Source organism: Ischnura elegans, chromosome 1 (assembly GCF_921293095.1).
Source record: "Ischnura elegans chromosome 1, ioIscEleg1.1, whole genome shotgun sequence".
Taxonomy (NCBI): Eukaryota; Metazoa; Arthropoda; class Insecta; order Odonata; family Coenagrionidae; genus Ischnura; species Ischnura elegans.
Genome location: NC_060246.1, coordinates 103,841,198 through 103,862,226, shown reverse-complemented (window position 1 = coordinate 103,862,226; position 21,029 = coordinate 103,841,198). Strand labels below are relative to the sequence as shown.

General features: G+C 38.9%; 1 protein-coding gene across 1 annotated transcript in view; it reads left to right on the top strand.

Moving 5' to 3' along the window:
- Positions 1 to 3,282: 3,282 nt before the first annotated feature.
- Positions 3,283 to 21,029, top strand: part of LOC124167545 — a 97,183-nt gene continuing 79,436 nt past the window's right edge. Inside the window, exons 1-2 of the mRNA XM_046545503.1 lie at positions 3,283 to 3,615; positions 3,840 to 4,032. Of these exons, the coding sequence (XP_046401459.1) occupies positions 3,958 to 4,032 (75 nt within the window). The 5' untranslated portion in view covers positions 3,283 to 3,615; positions 3,840 to 3,957. The remainder of the gene's footprint in view (positions 3,616 to 3,839; positions 4,033 to 21,029) is intronic.

Genomic DNA, 21,029 nt, shown 5'->3' with positions numbered 1-21,029 from the left:
GAGGGGAAGGAAAAGAATAAGATTTTTAGATAGATTGAAAGAGAGTAGGCCTTACAGTGAATTGAAGAAGTCAGTGCTGGAAGAAAAGGGAGGCTTTAGTACTCGATGGAAACCTACCTTAATCGGTAGAATACTTTAATAAATAAATAAAACTTCGAATTTAGAGTCCCTAGTGGATTTCAACCGAGAGGGAAATAATTGGGATAGAAGGATACAAATAATAATTGGGATCATTTAAGGCATTTACCATGTGAGTTCATTGGATTTTCATTGCCGTTTGCTTTTCTAATTTTGTAATGTAACCTGAGGAATCATGACGGTGTGTGATAAAATTATGTTAAAGACCCTAATATAAATATCGAGACTTTTTTTGCCTTTAGTGAATTTTTACCACGTTGAAATGATGTATGATGAATAAATAAAAACTGATGACAATACGTCGCTACTCGTAACAGGCCTCTATCAGAGGAAATCTCCTGCACAGGTATTTTGTTTTCTTTTTCCTATTGGAAAAATGTCGCTACACACCAGTGATGATCATTATTGATTATCGAAAGAGGGAATTTTTTTGACGTGATGGACATATCTTTTACTTGTATTTGACATTTGTGATGAGTAGATGCTTTATTCTCGTTTCAAACTTGCGACACAAAACCCTTGCATTGTCATGGAAACCCAAAATAAACTAATCTATAACCGTAACTAATGCATTGAATTTATCAAGGACCAAGTTATACGTGTATTTGAATACAAATAAAAATGTCATCGCTCTTATAAAACTTCGGCTACGAATAGTATGGTAGCGGTGATGATAAAAAAGTAGGATATTTATGTAATTTTTTGTTTCTACCAGAACCTACGCAATAAAAGAACTTTTTGTCAGACTTTTCACACACGATAAAAGAATTTTTTTACTTTTCCATCATGTTTTATATTCTCCAAGTATTTTTTTCCAGATTTGTCAATATATGAACCAGTGCGTTTCCATGGGAAATATTTGTAACCATATGGGCAAAATGGCGATCATATCACAAGGAAAAAATCATCGAAGACGGTTATATAAATTGGCCTGCACCGTTTTCATAGATGGTCAATAAAACCAGTAATATCCCTATCTCTTCCCCGTACCATGAATGTAACGTAGATTCTTATTTCCCAGCTATATGTATGGAATAATTGCTATGAAGAAGTCGATGGATGATATCTTGTATGTGCAACGCGTTGTGACGGTAATAGAATTACGATAGGATTCAAAGATCACCAACAGTAGCGAAATTGCCGCAAAAAAACTTATTTATTATAGACCAACATATAAGAAGCTTTCTTCCTTACCTCCTCCTTATATTCTTCTTACAAAAACTCGTAATTGATGTCCATTTTCAGGAAGAAAATAATGTAGCGAAAATAAGTGGAAATCATTGTTTTTACTTGGACAGCTGAGTAATTTTGTGCCACCATACGCCCTAGAAAAATAAATGATTTTAATGCCAGTTGCCACAGATTTTATTACCAAAATGTACGATTCCGCGGACTGAATGACATCTTTTTTTTGGCTCTTTTTGAAGGAAATGCCAACAATAGTTCAAAGGACAGCTAAAAAAACATCGATGACATGAACCATTTCAAGAATAGCGGCGATGACAATAATCCCTATCCTCTTTTCCTCTATTTGAGCTCCGTCTCTGTTTGACCATTCAGAGAGCAATACAACGAGCATCGTAAACATTTGAAGACAGCAAGCGGGACGATGAAGATGGCCGAGTGAGAGGTGAAATAATAGCTTTAGCCATGATTTTCGCATTTCCTGAATATTGGAGCTTATGGAGGTTCACTGCGGTCATATCAGTTCGAGAACGGAATTCAGATATTATGATCGTATTTTATGAATCCCGTTCCCCCTCGTGACCTACATTAGTAATTGGAAAACCGCTAATTGAGATTGATAACATTGATTCATTTTTAATTATATTTTAACTTTGAACTTTTCAGCGAAATCCATCAACTGCAGCCTATCATCGAACTAAGACATTTTGAGCGCAATAAAGGCAATGGTATGCAGCTGTATGTCGCGGAACATCCTGCCAAAAAATTATATGAGAGTGGAAGATCATTTTTATGATATCATCCAATTATTTTTTCCGCAATTATGACAGTGAACCTCTGAGGACTAAGTCAAGTGTTTGGAAAAATCCATAGTTAACCCTTGGGTATTTAACTTCTTAGGGCATTGTATCATTATTTCAGTTTTGAATCCTTTTTTAAAAACTTGTTTTCCCCTAATTTATAAGCATTAGAGAGAAGATACTTAGTTATAAAATAGTTTATTAGTTATAGCAACTTTTATTACAACTGAGCTTCTTGTAGTGTAAAAAATGAAGAATTAAAAAATGCTGTCATGTAATGCCATAGCCATTGGGAGACGATACATTTCCACTACTTGTCGCAAGTACGAAGAAAAATTACTATTTCTTCGTCATAATTACGAATGATGGAATAAGAAAAGGTTTTTCCATAGTCACTTTGAGACAGCTTCTATTCAAAACTTGGGTCGAGCATGAAAAAGATTACATTCGCTTTATTTAATGCAAAAACTCCTTAGTGGCCAATGAACAGTTGAACGCCCACTTCAAACGCGATTCGCACTTAATGACCGCGAATGCACGAGGAGACATTTGATTTTGGGGAGATAGTCAAAATGTCGGTTGGTTATGCAGAATAGCGGCAGTCATGAACGCATCCAGGATATTATTTTTCCTTGGCGGAGGTGGAATGGGGTGGATGATGAGGAGGTGGAGGCGGTGAATATTGGAAGGGTGGGGAGGAGCACCATTGTCGATGTTGGTGGAGGGCTGTCCCTAGCAACGTCCCCCTTCGCGTCTGCGGAAAATCGCAACGACCCGGCCGCCCCTCCCGGCAATGAGCTGCCTGCGAAATAGCGATACCTTATTTCTCGCATTCAACGCACTACCGCGCCGACCTGCGTTCGGATCGTACGTACTTCCTCAGTCTCCGCTTCAACCGCCACAGCGAGCCCGCCTTTTCTCCTACCTACTCCTTCCGATTGGTGGAAACGAAGATCCATTCATAAAGGCACCGTGAGATTGCGCGAGATAGAAACTTATCCTACTTTCATTGACCATTCTTCAATGCTTATTATTCTTTACGCTCTCATATAATTGATTATTTCTGAGGAATAAATTTATGAGTCGTCCTTTTTTTCATTGATTGATTAATTCAGTTTTTTGTGTTTTTTTTCTCTTCAGATCCTGACCTTCCTCCGTCGCCCGGGTCGCGTCGCGGCTCAAGATCTGCCGCCTTGACGGGTGGGAGCGGTAGGAGAACCTGTGGAGCGTCTGCTTTTGTCAACAGCAAGCAGGGTGCCTTCGCGGAAGACCGCCCACCGCGAGGGGTTTTCTCCCTTCCCGCTGGCCATTTCAGCGATATGTGCAGGGGTGCACAACAACGTTTTGGCCTAACGATTGGTCGACTTTCCTGCGTTGATTGATACGAACCGTCCTGGAATCGAGTAACTTCCGAGATGTCGACCGAAAAGAAAGTGATTCAGGGATTTCTCTCTTCTCTCTTTTAGGGCGGCGGATCAGATTGTCATCAGAGGTAAATATGATCCTCAAATTTTTTCCTTGTAAATTTTCTCAAAACTTGATCCTGGCCCAAAAATGCAATTTAGCGATTTGTGTTTTTTTTTCCTTTTTCTGCATCTCAGATAACCGCGTCATCTGAGGTAATCATTTTTAATATATTCCTTGTCATTTTTCTATTGCCTAGTCTTCTTAATTCAGGGTTTTTGCTGAGGATTCTTCTCGCTTGTTCTTTATCAGTGGACCTGATTTGGGAGGCGTGCATTAGGTTCTCGTCCCGGTCCACAGGGTTTTTGGGCGGCTGCCTGATACCAAGTCGTCTGTGGCCTCCTTCTCTCAGTCTTCATGAGGCCTAAGCATGGTTCTCTCTTCGTGGAACTCGATGCCTTTCGGTGCGGACTCTTCGCCCATCCTAGATCGCGGCACGTTGAAGGTGAGTCATCGACGACGTATTACACCTCGCTTGTTATCGAAGCATGCTGGCTGTGAACATGCGGTCGAACGCATTCACTTCGGTATATTTAGATCAATCTAAGTGCATGGATGAGTTACCTAACGTGACAGTACAAGGTTGTCCCCTAGACGTTTAGAAAATAGTTTCCATTTCCGGCTTATGAAAAATCTGTGATCACTGGTACCTCTGTACAATCAAAATTAGTAGTGATTCAAAGGGTCCTCTTGATTGCTTTCTATATTACATACAGCCTCCTACCCTTGTACTTTTAATCAGATTGTTAAAATAATGAAGCCAATTAATTAAAAACTAAAAGTAAACTTGTAGATATATCTTTATACTTGTTGCCATGTAAAAATTGCCTTATTTTTTTCCAGTTCTCCAGGATCTTCAGATACGTAATAATCCTTATCGTGAACTTTTCCAACCAACTGCGTATATTTTAGTTGTTTTACTAATGTATAAAATGTAACCAAATCGATTTTTTTAAATTTTCAGTCAATCTAGTTTTTAATTAATTAACTTATGTATTTGACGGTACTTATTGGGCGCATTACACTCTAAGTCGATCAGCGTAATGCTCCAGGAAGGTTTAGAAGCTGGTTGTCATGATAACCGTCTTGCTATTTCTGGACGCAGACTTCCGTCGATCAATACGCTAACCTCGCGTGGGGAATGAGAAGCCGTTGCTAATGCTTTGGTGTACTTCTCATTTCTAATTTCCTTGAAGAGTAGTTATCGCCGAGACTATAATGGCAATGCGCTGCACTTCAGAAGCTGTCAATGGAAATAAGCTCCGAATGTCGATCGACGTCTGAAATTCCTCACTTTACAGGCATTGCAGTGGGTACATCCCCTCTTTGAGGAGCGGGCCACCCTGATCCTCTTAGAGGGATTTAGTATAGGGCAAGGTTTCTCAATAAAGGGCCAGCGAAATGGGTGGAGAGCACCGAGGGATTTCAGGGGAATTAATATTTGTTGTAATAAATTTCTTTTACTCGCGGACATAGGCGGTAAATTATTTTCTAATTGATTTTAAACGGGCAAATTAAAATGGCTTAGACTTAATTGTCAATAAAATTGAAGTCATGGATCTTTCCTCTGTTTTATATTCAGTAAATACCTAAAGTAATTCCGCGAATTGTCCCGCTCCACTCATAATCCTAAGACCCCCACGTTTAGGTAATTGGATTGATGACGCCCCACATATATTCGAAGTCGGACTGGATAATCTACTGAAAGACCGGCTGATTCGAATCGCTTTCTGCTGTATTTATAGTGTTTACCATTACTTTCCGTCATTTGATGGCTGAAAATTACCTCACAAGAAAATACCACACATCATTTCAGTTACATCGGGTTTTGGAGGACGTCTTATGATTGTAAAATGATGCGCCGCGTTTTCATCGCTCTGATATAAGGTGTTTTAATATTTAAACCTAAGGACATAATAATCGAGAAACTAAACGATGTAATTTTCACGAAAATCAAAAAGTGCCTTTTACAATTGTACTTTATGGACTGAAACTGACAATAATTAGGCTTTCCTTAGTGTATTTTTTTGTACTTAATTCTGAAAAACTGATTGTTAAATAGGATTTAATGGAGATTCTCGTCCAAGAATAGGAAAAATTTTTGAATGAAATAAATAACTTTGTTCCAAGCAATTCCACAAAATAACGCCTGAGACCGTGTTTTTTAGGAAAAATTTTGATCTACTCAAATGTAAATGTCATTGTGACGAAAAGCGGAAATACGTTCTATATAATAAGTTCGTAATACAATAATAATCGTAATAAATATTGCACCTTTTGTATGTTCGTCGCCATACTCATTTTAGAGTTGTTTAAAAGGCTTTAAGAATTAATTGACGCCAAGCACGCCGGTTCCATTAAAGTGTAGCCATAGTCGGCTCATTAGGTTTGAAATAACATTGGTTTAAAAATATAAGCTGCGAGGTCTCCACATTCTCTATACCCTTAATTTTATTGGGAGCATCAATGGAATTCAAAATTATTTCTTCAGGAAGTGAATTCTTTTTAGTCGTTCATTTGCAATAAAATCGTTTTTACTAAATTTAACAGTTAAATAAAGTTAGAATTAAATTAATATTTCTATAGTATAACAGAGCATGACTTCCTAGAGAGCGCTCATGACTTGGTCGGCGACGGAGATACGAAACACTTCGAGATCAAACTAGTAAATGCACTTATTTTAACGACGTGACTCCTGTAAAATTTAGTCAACATTTTGGTAGCTTTCGATAAGGTATCCTGAGTGTTGTTCGGAGGGTTTCTGGGAAAAATGAGGAAGAGGGAGAATGACAACAAGGATGATGAGCCGTATTTAGAACTAGGTAAAGAGGAAATTAAACTTGAGATAGAGTTATCCCAGGAAGTAAATACTGTAATCATCATGACATTTTCCACGTAAATCAACTTAAAAATTTTCAAATCATTGAAAATTTCGCGATCCTTATTCGTCAATATTAATGGCTTTTGGAGCAACCCGCGTCAAGATTTTAAAATGGCGGAGTCTTCCTCTTCTTTACGGGAGACCTCATCAGGACTACTTACCGAGTCACCTTTATTTATCGTCTCTATCGAACTTATTCCTATACGATTTAATTTCCATGGCCTCCCGGAATATTCTCGTTTCGAAATGTTTTTCCCTGGCAAGAATTTTTGGGTAGTTTACGTCGATGGTGTGGTCTTGTGCCGCATGTTCTGCGATCGCTGATTCATCGGGATTTATTGGCGTGGCCCAGTCCATCCTGGCGCTGTGCTCCTTGACTCTAGCACTTATTGTGCGTCCAGTTCCAGCTACATACACTTGGTAGCATGTGCTGAAAAAGGCGACGCGGTCATTAGCCCCAAGGGTGTATCCAGCATTGTTTTCTGGGGGTGGGGTGCACCAGGATCTGAAAGGCTAACGGTCTTCTCGTATTTTGGATTAAGAACAACATACAAAAGTGACTTTACGAAATATTCTCTTTGTTTTTATATGAAAGTTATGAATGTGAAATGAAGTTATTGAGACTGCGTAATGCACAACACAAAACCAACGTAATTTTAACCGTCTGGCCTGCTCCGGTGCCATCCACCTATGATTTGTCTTTATGAAGTCTCCGGCTTAGTAGAGGAAACGCTGGCCATTTTATACATCTTGACGCGGGCTTCCCGAAAGGCCATCAATATTGACTACTTCAAATGGTATTTTGCCGCAGAAAATTATTACAGATTGAAATTTGTAGAGAGATGCAAATACAGCATTCTGAATGAATATTGCATACTGATTGACATAATGATTTAACCGTGAATTTTTATTACGTTTGCCTGACGGCGAAGGTTGATAACGGATGTCCGCACTATAGCGTTTTTGAAGCCACTACATATCATTTGGAATTTTGGTGGTGTAGCGATCGTTCGTATTAGACTTTAAGCTCGCTTCCTTTAACTAATCGCTTGAGACTCTTAAGCTATGGTTTTAAAGAAACCAAGGCCGTGGGTAGCGGAAAGGGGGAGTGGGGGGGTTTTAATGCCCCCCAATATATTTGCGGGGGGTTATTTGAACCCTCTCCATAGATTTTGGGAGATAACCACATTTAATGAAACTCTCCTTAGAAGAGTTGAATGGACAGAAGAATTAATTATGCTGCGGGCGTTTAATATCGGATTCATTAATTTATCATTACTAAGTTGTATTTCAAAATGTAATGATTTATGAGTTTTTCCATAACTTACTTTTGGTCAGCTAATGTTTGAGATATTTTTAAGGAATTTAATATGAAAAAACAACGAATTTATTTAAAAACACGGGTGAAATGAGTCTCATATTTGCCGTTGGAAAAAGTTTCCCAGGAAGCATAATGGTCAGCCCATATTGATACCATATTATTATAAACTATTTTAATCAATTTCATTTTTATTTGAGACTTATTAAAAACAAAAATTCACATGATGCGCACCTGTAAATTTGTAGAGAAATGCAAAATGCCAAATTTATACTGAATACTCGATAATAATGATTTAACCGTGAAATTTCACTACGCTTAAACTCGGGTCACTCCAGTGTGTATTTTTTCACTTTCCTTCGATTTCATATTTAGGCGTATAAATCTCAATTTATAATTAGGCTTATATTATTACATGTGCGGGTCAATGGCAGACCTATAAGGATTTCATTATTGCTTACCAATCATGAAAAATGAATCTAGATTTTTAATGCCTAAATAAACAATGATTTTATATAAATTCTGGTGTCATAAATTAGGATTGGGGAATAGGGAGCTGTAGAAGAAACCCAAAGAAGAAAGTTTTCTGTGCATTAGTCATGCAATCCCATCAACCAAATGAGATTTCAGAGTCGATGCACCAAGTTTCAATTCATAGCCGTCACTCGTAGGTATTGAAATGTATTTATGTATGAATTGAGATGTTCGTGCTTAGGGAGATTTATGTTAGATTTTGGGGGGCATGCAGATACGTAAATAGTCATAGTGGCTTCGTTAATAGGGTGGTTTCCTACTATTTTTTTATTGCCTAAATCGAAAGATTAATAATCCTGGAGGATGACGATATCTATTTTTCGCGATTAAACGAAAAGTGAAAATTTTCAAGCGCGCGAAAACACGACGGCTAAGTATGAATGCTGGGAAAACCCCGTGTGACGTCGTTCTGGTTTCCGCTGTCGCCAAGTGAGGTGACCTCGGGGTTTGAGCGCTGATGCGACGCAGGATGCTAGCAGGTAGCAGAGTACCATGCTAGCAGGTAGCGCTTGGCTTATATAAGGATTATTATTACCCTATCAAACGAAGGAAACTTTCCGACCACAAGCAGTTTTAATAGGTGATTATTAAGAGACATTTCCCTGAGCTCTGTGCCTCATGCATGCTTAGGTAATCTCAGACGATGTAAAACTCCTATCTACTCGCATAGGAACTAGGTCCCTGCGACGTCACATGGAGTGGCATCGCATGGGCGCCAATCTGGCCTTTTTCAAATGCGGTTCAAATTGACCATTGCCATTCGTCTAAACTGGGATTTCTAAAACCAAATAATTTGTATATTTTGAATAAACTAATGGTGTGTAACGAATCGCAATCAATGCCTTTCGTTTTCTTTGATGAAGGAAACTACCCTATTACGGAGAGAATCAAAACGTAAGAGGTAAGGATGAATGGTGGAAGTGTCTTCATCATGAGAGTTAGCTCCAAAGGTTTGTCAAAATCCCAAAAATACTGCCTCGTTAGTGTCGGAGGAAATGTACTGTGCCTCTAGCACCAGTCGAATAACGTTTCCTTTTCTCCGTACTCCATAAATGCAATAATAATTCAATTTCTGTGATAGGTTTTCCTAATGCGTTGTAAGGTCAGTATTCATCTCTGTAATGAAGGGAAATACAAGCATACTTCCCGGAAATAATGTGGTGCACTGTTTTTCGCCTACGATTTCCTATCACGAAGCCGTACCATGGTAAAGAGCTTCGAGTGAGGAAACTTACATTGACAAAAAATAAGCAGGGGCTTCGCCGCTTTTCGCCAGGTGAAAAAAATACTTGTTGCTTTACCAGTTTTAATATTTTTCGCTGATGACTTACTTCATAGAACGTTTCATCCCCAAGCTTTCTCGCTTCGTGAATTAAAAAAAAGTTATGGAAATTCTTAAGGAAGCATAATCATCTTAATATCTTCAACATATGTGCCGTCAGGCTTAGGGTCCTAAAATCTTCATACTTCTCTGATATTCTCATTTTGGGAACAGTAATGATGATTTTCTTCTCGAGTACGTATCGCAGATGATTTTTTACAGTGAAGTTTAAGTATTTTCTCCAACATTTTTAGAAGCTCTGTTGAATTCCAGTGTCAAATTCCGATCTTAACGTGCTGGCTCCCATGTCATCCTTGTTTACCTCACTTTCCTCCTCAATAATTTTTGAGCTGAGTTTGCTTCCGTTGCATACGTCATCCAGGTAGTCTTTCTATCTCTTCACCTTGTCTTCATTTTCAATTAAAACATTTCCATACTTGTCCCTTATGTTTATTACATCTTCTACTCCATTCCTTTAAATGCTGCCTCATTATTCTATAGGCCGCTTCCACTTTCCCTTGTATGAGGTTATTTTGCTTATAATCGTATGCGTTCATCATTCACGCTTCTCTACCTTTCCTCGCTTTGCGACAAATCTCGTTCCTTTTTCTCTTGTTGCAGGCATGTCCTTCCTCCTTTTTCACATTTTTGTACTTTTTCCGCCCTTCATCCGTGATCCGTAGCTTTTTCATCAAAACTTTCCGTCTCCCTAGAAATTCTTTAGCGGCCTCTTGAAGCCCACTTTTTATACTTTTCCAGCTCTTTTCCACTGATTTACATCTCTGACCTAATCCATCTTTCTCTCTACTACTTTTTTATGTGTTTGTTCATTTTTTAGTACCACTACGGTATCTGCCGGTTAAATCTCTACCTTTACCTTAAGCGTTTCCATGTACTGCAGGAGCCTCTTCACACGCTTCCGGCGGTCTTTTTGAGCACTATCCCAACCCCAGCATTACCGCATTACCAGCATTATCCCAAACCCTATATGTAAAAATCCTGAGGTCTCCAGAAGGCCACTCCTCTTCAGGACACTTGATGTCGTTGATTCCTTGCACGCCGAAGTTCAATCTTTGCATTTCCACCTTAAGGCTTAGCCTGCCACACGTCCTAAACGATCTCACGTTCCATGCTTCTATCCTCATAACTTAATCACAGTTAACCGATGCGACTCATCGGAATAATAATGCGGTGATTTCCCCTTGCCTTCCACATTGCAGTGCTATAGCCGTTAAAGTAAATGTTAACACGCCTGCAGGGAACTGAGTGTGTCTGTACTGACCACTGTGGACTCCACCCTCACTCAAATGAAGGACAGCTGCTTCCCTTTCCCTCTCAGGTTATGAAAGGCATAATTGTAGGCGACCTCCCGTCGCCTAGTCACGGCTCTTTCACAGGCTTCAGGTATCATTTAGGTGGCCTATCTTACCTAGCCCTTTCATTGCGTAACATTTTCTCAGAGTTGTTTCACGTTGGCGGAGAATTTTTTTTCACTGCATTCACTTTGTTTTTCGAAAATATGAAAACAATTTCAATAAAAAAAAGGATTTTTATATTCATTTGACTTTTTATTAAACAATTTGTTAATGGCATCACAGTGATGCCATCCGCACCCATGTGATAAATGCTCCTGATATGTATGCAACCAGTTACACAAACATTAGGAACGACGGACAACATATTTTTACGTAGCAACTAAGAAGCTTGAAATAATTTCTGTAATGATGGCGGAATTGAATTATAAATTAAGATAAATGTTTTTCAGATGTCATCCACTATCCATGCATCAAATTTTGGGTAAATAAAAGTTTTTGAATTTTCATTTTCACATTTCAAGAATTTTAAATTCACTAGTTTATACTATATTTTCTATAACTTAGATTTGCATGCAAACATATGAAATTTATTTTATCTTTTTGACATTTTTTTTTGCATTAATTCTGCAAAAATTAACTAATAATTGTGAAATTCTTTGAAAAAAGGGTTCAAACACAGCCCTGTAAAATTCTGCACATCATACACCATCAGAGATATACTGATTCGCCACTTTTTATTCGTTCTTAGGACGTGAGGAGGATTAGGTATTTTTTTTCTGTTTGTCCTTAGAGTTTCGGCGGTGTATAAGTCTTTTTTGAGTAACTCAATGATATTTGAACAGATTATTATCATTTCCACGCATAATCTCAGTAGGGTAGCCATGTTATGGTTGACAACCCCCATTGAAGCGCCAAAAATGGGTAAAATGGTCCCCGCACCCTCCGGAAGGGCCCCAAAATCTCCGGCAAAAACCCCCCATTTAAAAATCGTGGCTACGCAACTGTATAAACTGTGCCCACAGAGAAGAAATCTATTGATTAATTTTCGCACGATTTTGTTTGCATGTCCCCTGCCTCCAACATCAGGATCCTTCGCCTCAGAGTAAATTATAGCATCTTGCACGAGGCCATTAGGCTCAGAAACCATATATAATGTTATGCCATGTTTGTGACGCCAAAGCAGCATGGACTCATGAAGCAGAGTTCTATACCCGGATAGAAAATTTCGTTCATTCTTTGAGTGAATAAATTCAAAAGGGATCGAATTTTATGCAAGGGGTCTCTTGGTATCGGATCATCTACTATAGGGTTCCTGCCAGAATACATGCAACGGAAAATTAGTTGAAATCGGTCTCGGGAAAAAGTGCTGTGAAGGAAAGAAAATTCGAAGATGTTTTCCTAACTTTTCCAATAATCTGGAATGGATGGCCATCTTACAATACTTCATACAATCATTCATTAGGTATATCAGACCAAAAATGTCTCCCATTCCCCACGAGTAAGATTCTTATGCTCGGTTATCCTTGAAGAACTGCATGTTGAGACGCATTGGCAAAATGAACCAAAGCCTTTCAGACGAGAATATTTCCTCCAGCTCCCACATACTTGCATCCTCAACGTAAACCTCAGTTAACACCTATAAAAAATACTAAAATAAAATACTTGACAACTATAAAATACAAAATACTGATGAGGTTGCTCTTTTGCAGTCAGAAAGAGATGTAAGCGTAAAAATTTAGAACCGACGTACAAGAAATATCTAAACGTGTATTTTCCAGATAAAACGGCAACGCATAATAATCCAAAAATAATTGTTTCTTTGCGCATAGGAATTTTGCTGACTTTCTTTTCTGATTATTACAGCTCTATTTGGTCGAAGTAAAATATGTAAATTGCTTCAAAGTTAAAAAAAAAACCTTCGCGGAGAAGACCCAATGCAGTGTTCCATGTATACACTTGAGTAAATTGTGCCAGAGGTAGTTTTATTGCGAGGAGGTTTTCTAAGCCTAGTTCACCAAAGGATGATACATAAACGGTCCATGGGGTTTGAAAATAGGAATAAAATTAAAAATAAAGGTTTCACCCATATTCCACATAAGTGGCTAAATATATGGTAAATACTGAAATGTCCAATTGAAAAAGGCCATACGGTAATATTAGAAAAAATAAAATCTCTATAGAGGAGTGAAAATGCACGCAATCGAAAGATGTCCGAAGAAGAGACTGTACTAATGGCTAGAGTCGCAAAAACTGAGAAGGAAGAGCTGACCTTCTCCACGACATGCTCACAACAGAATACTTGCATGCATTTCTAATATGTGGCAAAAATACTTCTAAAAATAGAGATAACAGGCGACACAGAGCGACTTGTAGTCTATTCCGCGGTGACGTAGAACGACTCCTTTATTTGAACCCCGAAATTCGATCATTTTTTCCCCAAGGATTTCCCCAATTCTAATTTCTCATTCAGAATGAAAAAATATAAAAGTTTTCCAAGAACCTTCACTATTTCCCGTGAATAACAAAATGGTGGTCATAATTATTCCCACCTAGCTACTGTAACAAACTCATACGAAATAAATGAGTAAAAGTCGAAAACATCTATTTCTTTTTCCGTAACCAATATAATCAAACCCCTATTGAAAGGATCGTTCAGAAAATGAGTGGCAGATATATTATGGAAGAAGGTTATAATTTATAACAGTATTATGTAAATATTAAGTTTAAACAATAATAAAAACAGCAACAGATTATTCAATTGTGTTTAGCGTGTGTATAGTGACCGTATTTTAAAATACTAAAATATTATTCGTCGATGAGATGGAAGGAAGATTATGACTAAATATTGTTTACAAAAATTTTGATATTACTAAAACGAGAATAATAAACTGCAAATGTGGCAACATTTAGTACAAATATTCAGAAGAGTAAAGAAAATATCACATTTAAAATTTTTTGTAATGGCGAAAAATCTTACAAATTAAAAAGTACTCCATATACTATGTAAAAAATTGTACAAAAAAAATTTAAACTATTTTTCAAAAACGGAAGGCATATCCAGGTTCCCTAATCCATTGTGTACGCGGGAAACCATCATGAGAGTAGAAAGAACAGAGCGGAGGAGCGTAGGGAGCGATTGGAGGACATAGGCCGGCGTGGCATCAATGTGATGCCACCCGCCCGTTGGCAGGACCTACGCTGGGCATCAATGCTATGCCATCCGCACTCAAAGGGCTAGGGATAGACCCACACCGCCTAGGAATGCCTTCGCTTTTGTCCATTGCTGCTTTTCCGACAAATAAACTCCCTTCTTTCACAGCTAACCCCTCGACTCACCATCCGCCACTCCGTGAACGCACTCGGTGGCTTAAAGCTCAGCCGTGAGATTATTAAGGAAATCGGTGTAAACTGGAGGGATCAGCTCTTACCTGTTCATCAACGCCTTCTTAGCTAAAGCAAATCTCTTCCTGATGTCTTTAATTCTGTGTCCGTTTTCCTCGAATGTCCTGACGAAATAGTTGAACTGATACACCTGCTCAAGTTTGTGACCACCTACTTAACTACTAGGTACCACTACGGTATCTGACCACCTACCTTGAACCTCACATTCCTAGCTCGAGTTACTTTACAAAAGCTTATAATCTTGGTAACCTTCCGATTGATCTTCATGCCATATTCATCGTACCGTTTTTCTAACCAGTGCCCGCAAACCTTTCGCCGACTGGCTAATCAATGCCTGATCATCCACTAACGTCACTGATTTAAACCTGAAGTTTAGATTACGTACTTTTAAATGAAACGCCCCATGTTTTCCCATTGAGCGAGTGAAGAGGTGTGCCTACCCGGGAGGATATCCAATCACAGAAGTTGTATGACGTGACGTAACAAATGGTAATGAGAAAACGACGCGAAGGACGCATCTTACGCAACCGAAAATAGCACTACGGAGTTTGGGTGAACGAGATGAACCTACTAAATTTGGTTGCAATCCATGCAGCCGAATTGAAATGCATAGTGGGCAGACAATTATACATCATCTTTTATATATTTATAATAGTGATAATGTAGATTATCCGCACGGAACAATTAGCGTGGGATTACAGTACTCCATTCCAATAAAATCTCCCCCAGAAAGCTGTAAATCTCGCCATTTTGAACCTTAATTCTTAAAATTTTTGAAATTCGAAATTTATTCTTAAAATTTGGAGGAGGGCCCCCGCAACTCCTGCTTACCCCGGTGGGTATGCAATACCCCAATACCCGTAAGTACTATTTGCGCCTGAAACCCCTACTAGCCATTCTTCGCTGCGCCCCTGCAGTGCTCAAATGTCAATGGCCTTGAAAAAACAATTAGCGGAGAGGCTGGTGAAATTTGCGCGAAAATTACCGTTGGGTCTGGTTGATTTTGAATGAAAGGTAATTTTGATGTGAAACTCAGGAACGCGCAGTATTGTAGTCAATTTTTTCCTGCGCTTTGCATTCGTCTTATTTAAGGTCTAACCGCGAATCGTGGAAGACGACGACTCGGAATGAAAAATAACATGGACATCATATGATTTTGAAAAGTAAACTCAAAAACATCAATGCGGCCATTGGCGTCAATAGCAGTATTAAATTTTGTGGGACAGGCTTTCGGTGGGCATTGAGTACCGCCCAGTGAAATAGGAGTCCGGGGAGGGGAGAAGTCCTTCCCCCGGGAATAAAAAATTAATTAATCATGGAGATTGAGATTCCAAAGCATTTTTACCACATTTACGCCAATTCATAATAACCTCATCAAATTCTCTGGGGTACATATCATACATATAAAATATGGGGGGGACGAGTCCCCTTCGTCCCCAACAGTGGATGCGGCTAATAAACAACTCTACTCAATTGAACTCGAATTTCCATTGTGCATTGCCTCCCTTTCTGATGTGCCTCAAATTAACGTTGTGTGCTGAAGTTTAGTCCTATCTGTCTAAAGAAGAATGTATTTTTAGAAGAATAATACTGGGGAAAAACAATTTGTTATCTTAGATCTTGTTTTTGACTAACTTTTGGCCTCTGGATAAGAAAATAACCCCACTTTTTATCTATCACGCCAACTTTTTAAGCAACAGGATACCCTTCCCTTGTCTCACATCAGGGGCGGCTTCAGCCAGGGGGCGCGGGGGGCGCCCCCCCCCCCCCCGGGTGGTGACTGACGGAAAGTTTTTGCTGCTTGCAATCTCCTCTTACCTATACCGGGAAAGGCGAGAATGAAATGATGGCTCGAAACCCATTGTTCTACAAATTATCAATTTGTGAAGCGACGCGCGTGTGACCGAAGTCACCTCATTCCACGGTACATACATTCTTCCTTCCTATAGCCAAAAAGAGTTTTTCTTGAAGTTGAAATGTTCCGAATAATTTGTTTCACTATCGGCAGGCGAGTTTATTTTCTTTGTAGAAAATTTCTGCAAATATATATTCCTTAGATGAGCTTGCCAGATCTATGATTCGAATTTGAAAGTCTGCAACTCCGACAACAGATTCATCGATCGTTTCCACTCGTGCGCACGGTAAAGCAGCACAAAGGTGGAGCGCGGGTATCTGTTTTGCTGGCCTGCTGTTTGAAGTTGGAGCTCTGTACAATTACGAGCAAAAATTGTTGAAGATTTCCTCTGACGGCACATTCTAAAGTTGAAGATAAAACTTTCTCTCTGAAACGGTTGGAGTAATTCATCAATCACTCGTGAGCTTGGACAGTTGCATTCGTGTTGGGGTTGTATTCTTTTTTTATGTCATCAAACTGATTTCTCTTTCTTTGTGTACGTGTAGATCTAAATTTATTTGCATAGATATGCAAAATGGATAGGTGGCTAATGAGGAAGAAGCCTCGGCTAGAAAATGATTCAAAGGAACAAGATTCGACATCTCTTCCCACGACTTCGAAAGACGTGAATCATTCGGAAGTGTTGTTTGAACCTGATGGAGCTGAATGTTCTCCACCCGTAACATGCACCGGACTGCAACTATCTACGAGCAACAACGAACAAGCGTCATCGTGCTCACTGGAGGTAAAGTTTTGTAAAAAAAAGTGCGGTAACGGGAAAAGTCGGTAAAAACTGGGGAATGTATGTGCTCCGGAGTAAAAATTGTTTTACAGTACCCTCTTTCTTTGCAGTGCGAAAGTCATAAACAAAAAGAAATTATTCTGAATAAAACTCAACGATTTAAGAAGGTCCCAAATCCTTTTGTTATTAGAGAGAGATAGCTAAATTCGGGAATCTATTTACTTCTTAAATATACATGGGATGGAAAACGCTTTCAGTTTTTGATGCAGTTTGAACATTTCAACTTTATTTGACCTAATTTTTTTGGAGGAAGAAGTTCATTACCGTTATATCTCAATAATTTCACAGAATTCGCATTCATTTTAGCATGAAATCTTACAATCTTCGAGTAAAAATTTTTGGCTGGTTATCCCACGTTATTGCTTGCACTATTTATCTTTTGATAACTAGTATATACATATACTATACAATATACTATACAACCGCTGGTGTAACTCACTCACGTATACAAATTCTAGGCCACTTCCAGTTCAGCTAGAGTCTTGAAATTTGGCACACTGGTAGCTCATATCGTGTAACCTACGGGAAAAGTCGGAAAACTCTACTTTTTTAATTTTAAACCCTCCAAAACGGAAAATATCTTCGCTGGGCTTTTTGCATGGCACAATATTTACGTATTTCACCTAACTTCTCAAAAATATTTTCCAAGATATTCAAATGAAATGCGGCAAATGATTTTACTGTCGACTTCAGTTGTATTTTCTTCTTGATCATTCATACAGTAGTTCCTGAAATCCAAAAGTTAAATACTTAGGGGTAAAATTGGAATTGAATATATTGAAGTGAAAACTTCAATTCGCCCGCTAAGCACTTTTGTCAAGGGGCATAAAATGCGAACTCTTATCACGTACCGTAGACTACCCTCTATTTATAAATGTTACGGTTATTCCTGCTTTTACTCTCTCAATTTTTGATCTACAGCGATGGGGTTTGCAGCATTTGGTGTGGATTATCTGTTTTCATGATTTTATCATAATTGAAAGTGCATAAATAATACATGAGTCGTAAATTATATTCACGATTTTCCCATAAGATTGCACGGCGTTTTTTTTATTTTCTCGCCTTACTTCCCTCAACTCTCCATCGAAATCTACGATTCGAACGTCTATTCAAAGCTTGTGTCTCCCGCTTGGAACGAAAAATATACAGATAGTTTGAAATTCCATGCGTAAATCGGACATTACATTTACAACTTTTTCCACGGGCATTTGCAATTTTCTCGGTGCATCGCTTTCTTAATTCGCTCATTAAAACCAAACACTTTGTACCAATTGCTTCATTCTTTCTCAACTATAATGCCGAAACTCCTATCTTATTTTGACGCTTGTATGCCACATCATCTGGTTAATGATTATTTTTTATCTTTGAGCGAAATTCGTAGTACTTTGAATGCTACTTCCATTGTTGTCCGAGAGTCGTTCCCAATTAAAGCACGAACGGCTCATCACCCTCGTCACAATCACGATTTGACGTGTGTGTATATCAGCCCGTCGCACCCCTCCCCCCTCATGGAAATCCTAGAGCCTCACATGCCATACCAAATTAATTATATTAATATAATTATTTAAACATATTGTAATATATGGCATTTGGCCCACGCTAATTTTTTTCTTCTGTAAACTGTGAGACTAATGTTTTTGTTAATCTTAATTTATCTTTGTTGCCAATTAATTCTCAAACGTCCAGCCCTGGAAGCGTCGTCGGACTCCTTATCCACGGCGGAGCCTCATTTCTTTCTCTTTCCCTTCCTCCTCCTCTTGTGGCCAGGGCGTAACAGTGTTTTACTCACGAGACCGGCCTCAAGAGTGTCCCCGCGTAATCCGCAAGGATCTCGATCCAGTTCTGCTACTATATACTTAATCGAAAGTGGGCCCATCCCGATTAGGTGTGGGTCAAATGTACTAGAGTACTCACATGGCACTTTGGCATGTATTCTAGTACCTGAGTATTCGAATGGGCGCTCGGATTGCTAGACGAATACATCAATACCCAGGCGAGTAGACAAATTCCATCCTTCACTTACTATTAAAGTGGATATTAAAGTTCCTTCGTAGGAGTTGGATCTCTTCGATGAATACAGCGCTAATTTCAGGGACAGTAAACCTGCTTAATCATATATTTGTAAATGTCTGAGTACTCATACGAACAAATGTATACTCAATGTACTGTAATGCACTCAATTGTCTTCCGTGTTCAACTACGTACCTGAGTATGGAATACTATCTAGATTCTCGAATATCTTTGGAGAAGTCCTACCAGAACCCAAGTTTAATTATGTTGATTGAAAAAATTCCAAACCCAGAGTAATATTAAAGTTTTGCAAGGATTATAATTTAAAGAAGTACAAAAAGTCCAGATATTAAACGTATTATAATAGGGTAGTTTCCTTCATCAAAGAAAACGAAATGCATTGATTCCGATTCCTTACCCACCATTAGTGTATTCATAATATACAAATTATTTCGTTTTAGAAATCCCAGTTTAGACGAATGGCAATGGTTTTCAATTTTAACTGCATTTGAAAAAGGCTAGATTGGCGCCCATGCGATGCCACTCCACGTGACGCCACAGTGACCTAGTTTCTATACGAGTAGATAGGAGTTTTACATCGTCTGAGATTACCAATGCATGCATGAGGCACAGAGCTCAGGGAAACATGTCTAAGGGTGCTTTCCAATCATCTTGCGCAGATTAGCTCACATCGCAACAGATTGAAACACACTAGCGCAGACGAACAATGGTGCAGGATGTGTTCCAACCTGTTTAGCGCAGATGACGTCACACCTGCGATTGGAAGACGCTCTGAGCTAAACAATTTAAAACAGATCAGCGCAGATACGCGATTGGAAAGCACCCTAATGATCACCTATTAAAACTGGCTATGGTCGGAAAGTTTTCCTCGTTTGATAAGGTATTAATAATCCTTATTTAAGCCAAGCGCTACCAGCTAGCATGATACTCTGCTACCTGCTAGCATCCTGCGTCGTATCAGCGCTCAGAGCCACGCCCCAAGGTCACCTCACACGGCGGCAGCGGGAACCAAAACGACGTCACACGGGAGTTTTCCCGGCATTCATACTTACCCGTCGCGATTTCGCGCGCTTGAAATTTTTCACTTTTCGTTTAATCGCGAAAAATAGATATTGTCATTCGAAAATCTAAGAGCGTGAAATACGCACTCCAGGATCTTTCGATTTAGGCAATAAAAAAATAATAGGAAACCACCCTATTCAACTACAGGGAACTTTTCTAGAGAAATCAAGCAGCTATGAATTTTGTGCAGGGCGGTTACATTAATTTTAAGGCCAACAGTTAAAAATGTCTATAGAGTTTAGTTTGGAAAATGCAACCAGAAATATTTTTGAATAACACGAATCGAACATTCATGTAGTTCTCCGTTTGAAATGAAAAATAAACAACCTTGGTAACTTTTCACTGGAAAATTTTATTGGTACGACGCCTTTCAACGCTGAAGCGTCATTTTCAAGTACAAGCGTTGAATTTGATTCCAAGGTTGTTTATTTTTCATTTCAACATGGATTTTCACGAAGTTAAAGCCGAATCGATTGAATTCAGTGCTGCTTTTATTTATAAAAATAACTTTCATGAATAAGTACTCTACTCACGAACAGTGGCGGATCTATGGGGGGCTATCTTACAATTAGACATCCAATTTACATTGGATATAATTCAATTTTAGTTCGAACCCGCATACTACTGGGAGTTTACCCCAAACTTAGCCCCCCCCCCCCCCCCTTGTACCTATCCTGGACCCGCCACTGTTCACGAATAACTATATTAACTTTCAAGTTAATGAAATAATACTTAAATAAACTAGGGAAGGCTTAATACAATGCATTAGCTCTCAAATTGGCTGTCGTGAAGCAACTTCGCCATCCTTGTTTTCCCGGAAACACATTACTTGCCTGCCTTAACGTACTAGTATGACGAAAATATAAGCAGCAGTTAGTAGT